Raw genomic sequence first — 15,480 nt, forward strand, 5'->3', positions numbered from 1 at the left:
ACATGCTGTAGAGCTCTTCAATCCAAAGACTGAAGATAAAATACAAATTCACAGTATGCAGGTTTTTTAGGGTACAGTATTTTTACAGATTAGGAAATCACATGTATGCTCACCCTGAATTCTGTGGAGCCTTGGTTTTTTATTTGATTTGTGCCTCTTTAGGATTCTGAGAAGTATGTAGAGCAATTGCTCACGCTATTTAATCGGTTTAGCAAGTTGGTTAAAGAAGCTTTTCAAGATGATCCAAGATTTCTTACTGCCAGAGATAAGGTATGTGTTTCTGCTGGTCTTTTGTTCACTATAAGACTTGTTGCAATTTATGTTATGATGTCTCCAAAACGCTTGTGTGCATTCACTGTTAAATTTAGAAGCTCTATTAAATGTGCAAACTAAAATATTGATGAAACTTACTACCAACTTAGGAGCTTTCAATTTCTGTTACAGCTGCATAAAGTTGCATATCTTCAGCTTTGTAATGGTGTAGAGCACATCAGAAGATGATCTTTGTATTGAGAACTGTGATGTCCAATTCAGCAATAATTTGCGTTTGGAATTTACTTTGTATTTGTGTCATGACTTCAGATGTGCAACATGCTCCATGTAATCCCTTGCTAAGTTGTTGTTTAAAGGAAACTAGTATGTTAGTGGAAAAGAGGAAAACATCCCAATAAACATTCGCAGTTTATTGGGAAATTGAGTCATAGAATTTGAACTCTCAAACTGAAAATAGAATCTGCAAACTTTGGGCTAATAAAAAAATTTGAATTAATTCCATGTTACAGTAGTGTAAAAAGAGAGAAAACTTTTGCAATTCATATCAGAAATGGAGTGAAGCACCAATAATCTAATTATTTTTCAGGCATACAAAGCAGTTGTGAATGATGCTACAATATTTAAACTTGAATTGCCATTGAAGCAAAAGGGGTAAGCCGTAAACTTTATGTGAATCAAGGTTTTTAAAATGTCTCTTCAAAAAGTAATGCTGTTTTTAAAAGGGCTTTGTGTTATTTGCATTATAGAATTTCAGATTGCTTATTGACCTCTGGTAAGACTCTCTCTGTGTGGAAGCGGATCAGTGAATAGCAGCCTGGTTCAACTTAAATTTATTTGTAGTATTTGGGGATCTGTTCTTTTACACTATGAGTCAGTTTGTTAGCTGAAGTTCATAATGGTTTCCTGGATTATTAATTTCAAAAGCCTCAGCTCTATAACTCTGCCACAACTTCAGCAAAGGTCCTGGGGAAAAATGAGGCAGTAATCTTGGGAATAACTGTGGCTGATTAAGGTGTATCCATCCACAAGCTGTTTTCCACCTCCTCTTGTGCCAGTTGTGAGTGTGACCTGTCCAGCTGTTGCATTTTTGTTTCAGTGCAGGATTAACCAGGTTAGTTTAAACAACTTCCAGTAGATTAGGCAGACCTGCGTGACTCAAGAAGAAGGACCATGCTTACAGAGCCTGCTCTGCTAACTCAGCCAAGAGAAGGTAGCAGTCAGTTATTGATTGTTAATATTTACCGTGTGATGTGCCACTTGAGTAGGAACTTGTGTTTATTTAGGTGCTTGGGATGGCTTATATATAGTTTGTCGTCTGATTTACTATGGAAACAAAGCTTTTGTAGCTGGGCTGCCAGCTTCCCTTTCCAGTTGCTTTTAGTTAGGGGTGGATGGTTATAAATATCTGTCCAACGTCTTGGTTCATATTTTGGGTTTGGTTTTGGATAATGGCAAGCCAGAATAGAGATTAGTCTTTCTCCTTGTATTTATTGGAGGAATGCTGTCACAAAAGACTAGATCCCTGCTTTGTATACTTTGCATAGATGTAGGTAAGGTAGAGGAGTTTCTTAGGTATCTTCTAATAGTTTCCTTTCCTCTCAGACCATCCCAATTGATACCTGGTTCAAACTGTTTCACTCCTAAAGTGAACCCAGCCTGTGGTTTCTTAGAAACCACTGTAATTGTGATGATCTTCTGTTCAGCATTCTTCTTCCTAAGCACTTTGAAGTTGTCTAGATATGCAGCCTGGTTTGAGCAAAATGAAACTTCATCTTCCTTAGTTTTCTGTAACAGCGAAAAGACTTGTGATCTGCTTGTACTTCAAATGGTCTTTAGGAGGGCAGAAGACATTAGCCTGCAAGCTGCTTCATGAATTTGAAAGAAGGGCAAGTTGTCTGAAGAGTGTTAGCTGTGTCTATACTAATTGATGAGAGGCTGAAATAATGAGCAAGAAAAATGGATTCTTGAACTTGCTGTGGGCCCTTAAGTAGCAGTCAGGTTGGTGCCATCTGACTCTAGGAATAGGGATTGGTCCTTGCCATTTGGTTTTATTCACCAGTCTAGACACAGGTTTGGAGCATGACCTGTGCTTGATGAATTTTGAAGAACCACAATCTGTCTTCTGTGGCATCTTGTTCAACTTTAGTCTGCATTTAATCTCCTAGCTGTTAGTCCATCCTTTATAGCTGTGATGAAATAACTTTATCCTGTTACTAAGTGTTAGATGGGTTGAGTCTGTGCAGTCTGTGAAGTGTGGTGCAGGAGGCTGCTCTTGAGAACTCATTACAGCATACTGAGGAGATGAGTGAAACATTTCACTGTAGCATTTGTTAATTCTTTACTGGAATATTTCTTTCCATACAATATTTTGTTGTTTCACACTGTAGTTTCACCTGTATACTTCATTTTTACAGTTCTAAAATTGTAATTAATTAAAATAATCTATAGAAGCTTTCTGAAGCTGAAACTGCCAAAAAGTTTGGCAGTATTTATTCTTTCAAGAAGAAAGGGTGTTATCCCTGATTTTTCATTAGTTTAACAAGGATATAAATTCACCACCAGGATCCTTGCCAAGGGGATCAGGAGAGAGCAGTCTGTCTTGTTAACAATGTGACTACTCCAGAATAGCAGGATGCTGTATGGTTTGAAGAAATACTGTTCTTCTTTTATCTAGTGTTGGATTGAAAACACAGCCTGAATCCAAATGCCCTGAGCTTCTTGCTAATTACTGTGACATGTTGCTAAGAAAAACACCACTAAGCAAAAAACTAACCTCTGAAGAAATTGAAGCAAAGCTTAAAGAAGTGGTATGTTTTTGCTTTTTATTTCACAATTATTCTGAAGAAGGAATTTATTTGGTTTAATTTATTTCCTTATGTGGGTTGAGGCCTTGATCTTCAAAAGCAGTTGTGTGGGGTGTGATAGTAGAGAAAAGAGTTTATTTTGTTATAAAGTGTGTGTGTGTGTTTGAATATTGTAAATCATTTGGTGTTTCATGTCTTCTGTGTTGGTTCACAAAATTGGTATATTAAATTAACACCTATCTGAGACTGTAACATATTACAATAACTGATATTTGTCTAGAAGATAATACAGGGGATTTTCACATACCAGTGTCAATGTCTTCTTTGATCTAAGATAATTTCTTGATGTTTGAAAAATTAAGAAATTGAAGGTGTGATATTATGAAACATTCATTGCTGATGCCTATGATAGTGCTAACACAGTTACTCTTAAGGCAATGTCAAGTAGCCTTTCTCTAGTCATAGTCTGCAGCGCCATTAGATCAGCATTCAGACTTGTCTGGCTGACAATGCAAATAAATATATTTAACTCTGTTTTTGACAGCTTTTGGTACTTAAATATGTACAGAATAAAGACGTTTTCATGCGATATCACAAAGCTCACTTAACGAGACGTCTGATATTAGATATATCAGCTGATAGTGAAATTGAGGAGAATATGGTGGAATGGCTCAGAGTAAGTAGCATCACATCTCTCTTTGGTTGTGTCTCATGCTTGTGATTAGTTAATATTCCACTCTTGAACTTAAATATCTTTCTTGCTTAGGTGAGTTTTATCTTTAATAGCAGGCCCCTCAGGGCATCTTAATACTTCCCTTCTATCACAGTACTTCGTGGAAGTAAAACTCTTTGGCTCTTCTTTAGTCGTGCCAGTGACAGATTTTAAAGTATTTCACATACAATTATCTAAAGGTTTCATATATTCCATATAAGCAAAATGCAGTGTACTTATTTAATTATGTAAATAATTTGAGATGCATTCTAATTTTGAATTTTATTTGCATGCCTGAAACATTCCTTCAAATTTCAGAAGTCATGGATTCTTTATTGCATGCATATGTTCTTCAGCACTTGAATTTCTTTAAAAGAATCACCATATGCCCTTAAGGGATAACTACTTATGATTTATGCAAAAAACCCTTTATATTGTATTGCAGATTCACTATTACTGTAAAGTGATGATACCAGTGTACTTCTTTATGCTTTTTATTTATTCGAGCTTATTATTTTAAACATAAAATTTTTGTTCATAGTTTTCTGTGTCATATTTACTGTTCTGTTTATGTAGGAAGTGGGAATGCCAGCAGACTATGTAAACAAGCTGGCTAGAATGTTCCAGGATATCAAAGTCTCTGAAGACTTGAACCAGGCCTTCAAAGAAATGCACAAAAATAATAAGCTTGCTTTACCAGGTATTGTTTTCAAATTATTTGCTACTTTTTATTTCTCTTAGTGAAAAATAGCTCAGTTAAATCTTAGGTTAAAAATAATGTCAACTGCGGGTTGAACACAGTCTCCATGGCTCTGTTGCCCCTAGATTGGAATTGTCTGTAGACCCTGCGTTCTCCTGCAGTTGATACTAGAGCTGTATCACTCTGTGAGTTGTTTTGGGTTTTTTTGTCAGCAGCCTCATAGATAAAGATTGCCTTCGCTTGTAGACAAATTGCAAGCAGGGGCTTGAATTGGCATCAGCCAGGTGAATGCCTGAACTACCTCCTTTTATGCCCTCATCATTCTTCTAGTGCTCTATGCTGTGCTCCTCCTTCATCTGCCAGCAGGAGAGCTGAATGCATGCTATGGAGAGCATAACTCACATTCTGAGATTGTTTCACTGATGAGAGAGGCTGAGGAACATCAAGCATTGGACCTGCCATGCTGAAAACCCTTGATAGTGCTTATAAGCATCAGCTGTAAAGGTGCACCAGTGTTTAAGGAGCTCTGCAGCAGCAAGAGATAAAAACAGGTTTTGATCAGTGCTGCTGGCAGAAAGCCAGTGGTGCATAGAGTGCCTTAATGTTTCAGTGGGTAGACACCCTGCAACTTTCTGAAAATTCAATCCTTCATAATTGTGTTGAGAGTAGGAAAAAAACCCAAAACATTTTGGTATATCTATCTGTTATTCGTGGAGATTCATATCATCCAATATCATCTTACAGCTGACTCTGTGAATATTAAAATTTTAAATGCTGGTGCCTGGTCCCGAAGTTCTGAAAAGGTGTTTGTCTCGCTGCCCACGGAATTAGAAGATCTCATCCCAGAGGTCGAAGAATTTTATAAAAAGAATCACAGTGGTAGAAAACTCCACTGGCACCACCTCATGTCAAATGGAATTGTAAGTGTGTAGTTTTCATTGTATCAGTCTTAATGACTGCACTCTCTGTGTATTTATGACAGTAAGAAAGCTTGTGATTCAGACAGGCTTATAAGTAAAATGTTCATCCTCTTCACAGATAACATTTAAGAACGAGGTTGGCCAGTATGACTTGGAGGTTACAACATTTCAGCTGGCTGTGCTGTTTGCGTGGAACCAAAGACCCAGAGAGAAGATCAGCTTTGAAAATCTTAAACTGGCAACTGAGCTCCCTGATGCAGAACTTAGGAGGACTTTATGGGTATATCCCTTTCTCTTGAAACAGATTGCTTCTTGATTTTTGTACTCTGAAATACTGGATTAGTATTTTTAAAGCACTGCCTGATAACACTTTAAAATGTGAACGCCTTTCTTGGTAATTAATCACTTGTAGTGCTGGCTCCTTGCACTGCTGCTGGACACACACAGCCTTTACATTGACATGTTCTCTCTACCCAGTGTTACTTCACAAACTTTGGGAAACTGCAAGAATTTTTTGACCATATGCTGTCTAAAGCAGAAAGTTACAATTGTGTATTGTCAAGTAGGTTTGGTCTAACTCTAGGAAATTAGTGACACCTGGTAAATGTTCCTTAGAAATAACTTCAGTGTTTGCTTTAGCATACTACTAATTATTTAGCTCATGAATAAAGAGAGAAATCACGTAAGTCAGACTTGACACCACTTCTGTAGCCATGAGTTTGTGTGTTTTTCTACTTTGTATGATTTTGCTTATACTAACCCATTTCAGAAGGAGATTTGGTAAACCATGTCCCCGCTCTGATATTACTAGTTCCAAACAAGGCTATGTGGTTCCCTCACTACAGTCAGTATTGTAGTGAATTATGGTTATAGAAAGTAGTTGTTTCCATTTAGAAAGTCTGGTGTTTTATTTTCATTCTTTCTCCCCCTTCCCTTTTCTCTGTAGTCTCTTGTAGCATTTCCAAAGCTGAAACGTCAGGTTTTATTATATGAACCTCAAGTCAATTCACCCAAAGACTTTACAGAAGGAACCCTCTTCTCGGTGAACCAGGAGTTCAGTTTAATGTAAGATGATGTTTGAAAAGTAAAATAACAATGTACTGTTTTATAACTAAAGGAATTCACTTTAACTTAACCTTTGCTCTTGAACCTAGACACATGCTTTGCTGCCCTGCACTCACTTATTTTGGCAATAGTTTTGCTTCAAGTAGTTGATTGATCACCTCCAGCAGCCCCTTCAAACAAATGTTTCTATAATTCTAATTTTTGTGAAATTAAATTTCTTACACACTTAGGGATGAAGTGCAAAATTAGAGGCTTTGCTATGTTCCAGTTAGGAGTAAGTCCATAAAATTTCATGAAAGACAGCCTCTAATCACAGCAGTAGTGCTGTATTGATTATCATACACACACACAAGTTCAGAAACAATGATAAGTTAACAAAAAGGAAGTGAAGCTGCTTAATGATGTAGTGTGCTGTCAAGAGCCAGGATTTTTGGTGTGGCTCTCCCCAGAGAGGAGTGTCTTTATTTCTGTGAGAATTGCAGTGCTCTTTTATTGGTGCTTTGAAATCCTTTGAGCACAAGATAATACAAAGAGAGAATGTCTAAGTGATACATACGACGTTCAATGTGGTTTACTTGCTTATGCTTGCCTCCATTCTCAATGTCTATGATGAGAACTGGCTCCTTGCTAGGAACCTCAGATTCTGTGCCTCATTCTCAGCAGCAGCTGGACATCTGGATCTGTCGAGAAAGAGATAAGTGACGAATCTGCTTTCCTGGGGCTTAGTTTGTTGCCCAGGACCATAATGCTTATTCCTGTCATCAGGATTCTGAACTTTGGGAAATGATGATAGGACATGACAGAAGACACAGGCTGTAGAGAAAGTTTGTGGGTCACCACTGAAGAATGTCATCACCTTTCTTTGTTGCAATAGCTGGGTTTTGTCCCAGACAGTTCTTTGATGGAATATTAACTATCAGTATTTCCTGAACTTTGTTGTAAAACCTTCCTCCAAAAACTCTACATTTATGTAATTAAATTGAAATATATTTTTCTGAAGTTCTGTGGTTTCAGCTAGCATTATTTAGATTTCATTGTGCAGAGACATTGGCATTGAGTTTTGATCTATCAGCTCTCTCGCTGCTGCAATGCTAATAACCTATAAATATCTGATCTGTCATGGTACTTGTTGCTGCTGTAGTTTAAGTTTAACAGGAATTCTATGATTGAAAGTGTTGGGGTTTGTATGTTTTTTTTTGCTCACTTTCATGCAATACAACTTTTTTCAGAAAAAACGCTAAAGTTCAGAAAAGGGGCAAGATAAATTTGATTGGTCGATTGCAACTTACTACAGAGAGGATGCGGGAAGAGGAGAATGAAGGAATAGTCCAGCTAAGAATATTGCGAACCCAGGCAAGTAACCTGCCAGAGGAATACAAAATTCCCCTATTTCTTTTGTTGCATTGTCGTTACTGTAATTTGTTGTATTATCATTACATGCTGCCCACCATTGGATGTTGATGTATGAAATGGGTGCCTTTAAATGCCACTGGAAGTCACTTCTGCTGTATGACTCTAGATCCTTGTGAATACCTGATTCTGCATGTGTGTTCATGCACTTAACAGCTATCAGCCTCCTGTTCTGAGGTACCAGGTCATCATCTTCAAAGAGGACAAAGCAGATGTTACACAAGTGGTGAAGGCATACAGTGTGGGGTGGGTGACAGCAGCAGATTGGCCAAGTTGACTGACACTGGCCACCACCATGAATAAACAGCATTGCTGATCTTGAGATCTCTTTGATCTGTATGAAAAGAATAATCTTGGAGGTGGAATCATGCTGTAGTACAGTACTATGACTTCTCCTTAGAGGAGAAGTTGAAAAGTGCATCTTAGCTGTACAAACTGCAGCTTCCTGCTCTGTGGTTGATAGTCAGCTACTCATGCCAAATCTTTTGAGCTGACAATTTTAAAAAAGCCTGAATTTTTTCAGGCATCAGGAATCATTACATACAATGGAGTCTAATTTTGCCTTCAAGTTTCAGGTCTGTTCTGTCAGTCAGGCTGGATTGCAGGCCATGCGCATTGTGGGTTGTACCACCTCATGTAACACGATGTAACCATTCTGGCAGCAGCAGGGTTAATGCCTGGTTGTACTTAGGAAATGAATGAAATGTTAACAAGGTATATCACGAGTCACCTAGTGAATTGCAACTTCTGCTCAGGGTGTGAGTTAACATTTGGTTTTAGTGAGTAATTCACACTCTAGATAAAGGATTTAACTGCTCCTTTGACTGGAATTGTCTTACATCTCTTTCATCTTGCCAGTGCTTCATTCTTTTCCTTTATCAGCTTCTTTGTAAAAGCAGTTCTATACAGGCTAAAAAAATGCGGTGTATTTCTGATTTCTAAGGAAAAATACAGATTTCCTTGCTGTCTTTCCTTACCAGGAGCCTCCTATTAATGCTGTGTTCATTTTGTCACTTCACCCAGGTATTTAATTTTTTTTTCTTGTGCCCCACTAGGAGGCTATCATCCAAATAATGAAGATGCGCAAGAAAATTACTAATGCCCAGCTTCAGACTGAACTGGTAGAAATATTGAAAAACATGTTCTTGCCACAAAAGAAAATGATAAAAGAGCAAATTGAATGGCTTATAGAGCACAAATATATCAGAAGAGATGAGTCGGATATCAACACCTTTATATACATGGCATAATTGGAGGACTCTGCGGGATGCTGAGAACATCAATGGAAGGGTGCTTGGACAGACAGCTGCAACAGTTTGTGCTGCAGAAGGACTTGTTTTGATTTTCGTTACATATTAAAATCCCTGCCTTACCTTACAGAGGACTATATTTTGCCAATCTCATTCAGCTAGCATGATGGCATTCCCTTCATGTTGCACACTTTTAACAGCATGCTGTTTTGTGGGAAACTTGCATTCATGAAGAGCCCATTGTGAACTTTTTAAAGTAGATTTGATTTACACCCACCAGGAAGAATACAGGTTTGGGTTTTTAGATGACCAGTACTTGCACAAGGAAAAAATATTCAAATATTCATGCACTGAGGAACTGCTATTAGTTTTGTTTTGGGTTTGTTTTTTGTTTTGTTTGGTTTTGATTTTTGGGTTGTTGGTTTGTTTTTTTTTTTTAATGCAATTAGGACTAGAAGTAGCACTTTCACTTTTGTGTTTTGGATCAACAGAGTAATGTACTGTCCATCTCTGATCCTTTTAATGTAATAACATTTGAGAGACACAAACACATGCGTCACAACTGATCCGTATTTGTTACAGTTAAAACCTGTTTGCTAGAGCAGTGCTTCAATCTAGTAACTGGATTTTAATAATTAACATATTAAGTGACACAAAAGTAATTCCAAGTCATCGGTGATATTTTTCCCTAAACAAGAGGTCATTGTTTTTAAATTGTTTCCTGTAAACAAGTGGATATGTTGTTACCTTAATTTGGATGGGTGATTTGCTACAATCCTTTTTGACAAGGTAAAAGTTTCTTGAATGATACTTGACTCTAAAAGCAGTTTTCTTGGGTGGGTCTGCTATAGGAACAGAAATATTAAGTGTATTTCCTTGTACATTTAATATTTATATTCCAAATATTTCAGTATGTCTTCATATATCAGGATGCATTAAAGAGTAATTTATGCACAACTCCCGCAGAAAGAGAATAACACTTGAAGATCCCTGTACTATTTCCTCAGTGGTAACTTTTATATACATGCAAGGTTAATCCAATTGGACTAGTCAACATCTTTATATGAAAAACAAACCCTCTGCTTTCCATTTGGTATCTGGTAGGGTAGGAAGTACTCTTCTAATGAAAATGATAAAACGCTAAGGAAAAATACCTTGTTCAGTGTATGTAGAGAGAGTGCCAAACACACACCAGGAATCTCAACTTCTTAATGTTACCTCTTCCATTCTCAATCATCTGAGATAGTCATTTGGCACTGCCCTACTCTCTGCTGTTCTGAAATGTCCCAGCACGTACTGGAGCGATTCCATGAGTCATAGGAGCAGAGTGCCTGTCTTAGGACAAAGGTAAGTTGCGCTTTATTCAGTTCTGTATGAATATTTCTTCTATAAATTACAAGTGTGTGAAGTTATTTTTTAATTAACCAGTTGAACTATGACATCTAAAGGCCTCATCTTTGATGATGAAATGGGGAAGAGGATAAAATTAACTTTAGTCAAAAAAGAAAGCCTTCCAGTAAGTAAGAGGAGGAGTTTTACTTTCACATGGTTACAGTAAAGTATGCAGGAGGAGTGGTTTAAAAGCAACTCTCCAAGAATGGCTGTTGGCACCCTTAAGCAGGCTGTGTGCTCTGTTACTAATGTAAATGCCAGTGTGACTGCCTGAGAACAGTGTATTTGGACATCTGTTTGAGTAAGAAGTTTTTGGTAGTGAGGGTTTCATGACAAGAGATTGAGAAATCAAGGCCTGGCCAATTACAATTGATTGAAATCCTATAGCTTGTGTTCCATGCCTCTATTGACACTCAAAAGTAGATGCTGTTTAAAAATATTTCATCTTTTATGTTGGCCCTGTGGTGTTGCAATTCAGAATCAAAAGGAAGTGGTGCTCTGTGTAGTTAACCAATGAAACTATTTGAACATTAGAAAACAAAATTCTAATAAAACACTTTGTGCTGCAAGACTTTCAGTCTTTGTAACTTTAAAGTAATAAATGTTTACTTGGGATAACGGGGAGAACATGACAGTCTGAGCACACTCTTCAACATGAAAAATTCCAACCCTAACCAGAGAAGCAAGGTGTGAAATGGTCACATGGAAAGAGCTGCCAAGGGGATAATGCTAATTTTGAAGCCATTGGTTAAATTTGAGAGAGAAGTTTAAGACAGATACAAACTCTTTAGGAATCTGGAATGTATGCAGAAAGGAAAAGCTTGCTAAAAGCTAAGGAGCTACACATTCCCTCAACTAATAAATACAATACAACCTGATTGTTACCTATACATTTCTGAAAACCTGGGATGGAAATACAGTTGGTAATGTGCCTATGACGTGGTCATTTTTTCTTGAAATATATACCAGAAATGGATGTCGGGTTTTTAATGAAATCTAAGACAGACACCAGCAAATTTGTTAAAGATGCAGAATCACGTTTAGCATCCTTCATCAGGTCACTTCATCAATATGCACTTAAAACTAGTATTACCTGGGGCACAGGGAGATACCTGGGGTAAGCTGTTCTTTTGGGGAGGGTAGAGTTCAGATCTAAATGAAAACTGTTCTTCACTTGCAATATGGCAACAATGCACTTTTAAGGCTGCAATTTTTAGCTAAGAATATATATGTCCAAAGACCTAGCTTAAGGAGGTGCTGCATCTGAAAAACATGTTGCCACACACACTGCCACGGTGAATAGCTAAGGAATGAAATCTGGTATAGAAGGGGCGGGGGGAAATCGCTCATAATGGGTTTAATTAAGAAATACTGTTAAATCTTTCTCTGTCCCAACAACTTGATGATAATCTCAGTTTCAATTCTGAAGTCTTCCATTTTCCTCTTTCCACAGTTGGTGTCCCTAGCTCCTACTTTTACTCATTTATTTTTCGTTATGACTGTAATGCAGTTACATTTCCAAATGACAGTGTGACTTTCTCATTTTCATCTTTTTAAAATTAATATAAATGTTCTGAATGTTCACATCTTGCATTTATCTGCATTGGGATGCCATTGTCCTGTAAAGTGCAAATTTTAAAAATACAATTGGCAAAAAGATTTGATAGTTTTACAGAAAGATTTGCTATCTCAAACTGTTTTCTATTTTCATCTAAATGACTGGGATGCTATCTTTGTAATTCTTTAAGGTCATATTTGTGAAATAAACAATACATGAAAGCTTTCCTGTCATATACACTATATGTAGTCTGGAGTGTTGAGCAAACTCGGGTTCCTGAGTTGTAATAACTATCTCCGTATGGTATTTACAATTTTGAATGTGTGCCACTACCAAGATAATAATGCTGTACAATTTTGAATGGTGGTAGTTTCTGTATGGCAGTCCAGCTGAACTATTTTGATGTACTGCTTAATTTTTGAATTTTATTTTTTAAGTTGTATAATTTATTTTCTTGCAAAATAAAAATGTAATTTAAAAGACTACTCATTTAGCAAGGTATTTTGGTGTCTCACCCTACAAAATTTTTAAGTTGAATTCAGGTGCTGCTCCTAAAATTGCCACTGTATGTATGAAATTTGCCTGACTTCAAGTCCCAGCAGATGTTATGATCAGAGTAATTAAAAAACAAAAGTGGAGACTTGAAATTCTTTTCTTGGTAAAAATTTTTACGAATGTAAGATTATATGTAGAGCTATTTAGTCTTCTGAATTCTATTAAAAGATGAGCTGTAGTCTTTCAGTCAGTGTATCAAAGCCTACCATGCCAAAAGTGGCTGGGAGTTGCCTAACTTAGTTTATGGCATTTTTAAAAAGGTTATGTTTCTGCAACTCACAGGGATGAACTTGGATTGCCGAATGTTTTGGTTGATTTGTCTCTGAAGTGATTTACAAGGTGCATCACTGAAAGTTACTGGTGTTGCTGCGAGGACCTTCAGGGAGCTGATCCTGCAGTAAATCGTGATGTGGGAACAGTCACTTGCCTGAAGGAGTGCTTTTAATGTAATGGCTTTTCTTCTCTGATTGTTCTTGCCTTTTAATGTGAATCTCTTTTTACGTTTCAACTCTGTTCTTTAAGTGCATCAGCTAACCATCGGTGTTTTGTGCTCTGGTACATGCAGGGTTTAGAACTATTTGTATGGAATAAACAGCTATTTTTGAGTGGATGCTCAGTACTGTGCATGGCAATTGGCCAACTGGCAGTTCATGTGGGAAGAGTTTGATGGCAGGTTGCTATTATTTCCAAACTTTTTTCCCTCTGTTAGGGCAATATATAGTCTTTCCCAATGCTTTTTCAGGAGAAGTTGTTCTCTAGAAGCCAATTATTCCAGGAGTTCCTTGGCTGAATTAACTCTTACCCCTGTAAATTGATCACAGTTTAGGTAGAATCGTTGACGTAAATACAAAAGGCTTAACCTGGTTCATTCTTCTAATAAAGTGAGAATGTGGCTTTATTTTCTTCTTTGCTTTACCTGTCAACATGTAATCATAGAATTGTTTAGGCTGGAAAAGACCCTTGAATCCAACTGTTAACCCAGCACTGCCAAGGACACCACTAAACCATGTCCCTGAGTGCCACATCCAGTAAGTCCAGGGATAGTGACTCACTTCCCTGTTTTACTGCTTGACAACCCCTACCATGAAAAAAGTTTTCTTAATATCCAATCTAAACCTTCCCTGGCACAACTTGGGGCCATTTTTTTGTTACTTGTTAGAAGAGACCAACCCCACCACCCCTGGCTGCACGCTCCTGTCAGGCAGCTGCAGAGTGCTGAGGGCCCCCTGAGCCTCCTTTTCTCCAGGCTGAACACCCCCAGCTCCCTCAGCTGCCCCTCACAGCACTTATGCTCTTGATCCACTCCCTGAATATCTCAACATCTCTAGGTAGACATGGTGCCTGGCATTTGATCCTCATTTATTTTAGTGATGGAGATCCACTATGGAAATTCAGTTGGATACTGTGCTTCAGCTCCTGCACAGCCTTAAACACCTGTTAGAAAGAACAGCTGGAGTCATGAATGGCAGCTGCTGCTTCCCTCTGTGGATCCAGGGCATGGCCAAAACAAATACCAGCTGCTGAGCTAAGCAAGAGCAGCACAGTGCAACTTTTTAATAGTCTGTGACTGGACATCAAAAGTGACCTTGAAATTAGTACATCATAGTCAGTCTTGGTGAGAAGAGATGATGAAAAAATTAAATAATGTTAGCAGGTTATATCCCTGAAAAAGAGCTTTATACCGCAGGTGTAAAGGCAAGTTAAATGAGAATTTTCTAGGTTTTGTTCTACCCGTTTTCAGCATTACTTATTTCTGAAAAATATCTTCATCCAACCTGGATGTTTTTGCTATATGGTACATACATATTTTCAGAGTAAAACCTTCAGTTTTTCCTGAGACAGTATTTATCAGTTCCTATGTTATGTATGGTTTGAACTTGAAAACTGTGTCTAAATCAAAGGCTTAGATCACCTTAGAACATCAGCTACTGAGAGTCAAGGAAGCAAAGGAGTACAAATGCTTCCCTTGCCAGTGCCTGTCCCAATCAGCCTCTTGCCGCATGTCTGGAGAATCTTTGGATATATATGGAAAGCAAGAAGTATTTTACTTTTGAGAGCAAAGTGAAATCCTCTCTCACAGGCAAATGAATGAGATGTAGAACAGAAAATCGATTGAAGTAGTTTTGACAAATGTTAGTTCTACAATATGAAGATCAAATATTTAAAAAAAGTCAAGGTAGCAAATGGATGTTAACAGGTTGTTGAAATACTCTTGCTTTCTAGTGTTATATCCAAAGCCTGGTTCTTGGCATTTTTTTCTAGTTTGGGGTACAAGTGGAAGGAAAGGTGCAAGTAAATGTTTGTTTATGTGACTGGCAGACCTCAGCTCTGGGGAATGCTTCATTCACTTGTGGGTTATTCTAGCAGTATGCTAACGCCTTCAGGGACTAAAAAAGTGGTTGAGGAGAAGAGACGGATCAGAAACAAATAGAGAATTGCTTGTCCTAGACTGTGTGCTCCAGCACAATTCAGAGAAAGTAATTTTGTGTTCTGAACCTCCTCTGAGATACAAAGCTGGCGACCAGGAAAGATCCAGGCTTTTCCTGGCCTAGCTCTGTGCATGTTGGAGAGACAGGGTGAAGAGGGGCACCGTCAGGCTGGCAAACAGCTGTAGAGATTTTGGGCTGGCCTTCCAGCACAAATGCAGGTTCAGAGACGAGGGAGCATGTGGGGAGAAGGCGCAGTGCAGCAGGGACCGTGGGACCGGGATGGGCAGCCTGAGCTCAGCTGGGCTGAGCTGCGTCGGTCACTCCGTGCAGGCAGCTGCTGGGACCCTTCTCGGCCACGCTTGAATTCTGAGCTAACCAAGTCCGGGGTTTATGCCATGGCCAGGCAGGAAGG

General features: G+C 38.2%; 1 protein-coding gene across 1 annotated transcript in view; it reads left to right on the forward strand.

The window, feature by feature from the left end:
- CUL5 (cullin 5) overlaps positions 1 to 9,261 on the forward strand; it is a 28,290-nt gene extending 19,029 nt beyond the window's left edge. Inside the window, exons 10-19 of the mRNA XM_058824818.1 lie at positions 163 to 270; positions 860 to 924; positions 2,948 to 3,080; positions 3,622 to 3,753; positions 4,366 to 4,489; positions 5,234 to 5,409; positions 5,528 to 5,689; positions 6,356 to 6,474; positions 7,704 to 7,827; positions 8,940 to 9,261. Of these exons, the coding sequence (XP_058680801.1) occupies positions 163 to 270; positions 860 to 924; positions 2,948 to 3,080; positions 3,622 to 3,753; positions 4,366 to 4,489; positions 5,234 to 5,409; positions 5,528 to 5,689; positions 6,356 to 6,474; positions 7,704 to 7,827; positions 8,940 to 9,134 (1,338 nt within the window). The 3' untranslated portion in view covers positions 9,135 to 9,261. The remainder of the gene's footprint in view (positions 1 to 162; positions 271 to 859; positions 925 to 2,947; positions 3,081 to 3,621; positions 3,754 to 4,365; positions 4,490 to 5,233; positions 5,410 to 5,527; positions 5,690 to 6,355; positions 6,475 to 7,703; positions 7,828 to 8,939) is intronic.
- Positions 9,262 to 15,480: the final 6,219 nt, after the last annotated feature.

Source organism: Ammospiza caudacuta, chromosome 2, assembly GCF_027887145.1.
Source record: "Ammospiza caudacuta isolate bAmmCau1 chromosome 2, bAmmCau1.pri, whole genome shotgun sequence".
Classification (NCBI taxonomy): Eukaryota; Metazoa; Chordata; class Aves; order Passeriformes; family Passerellidae; genus Ammospiza; species Ammospiza caudacuta.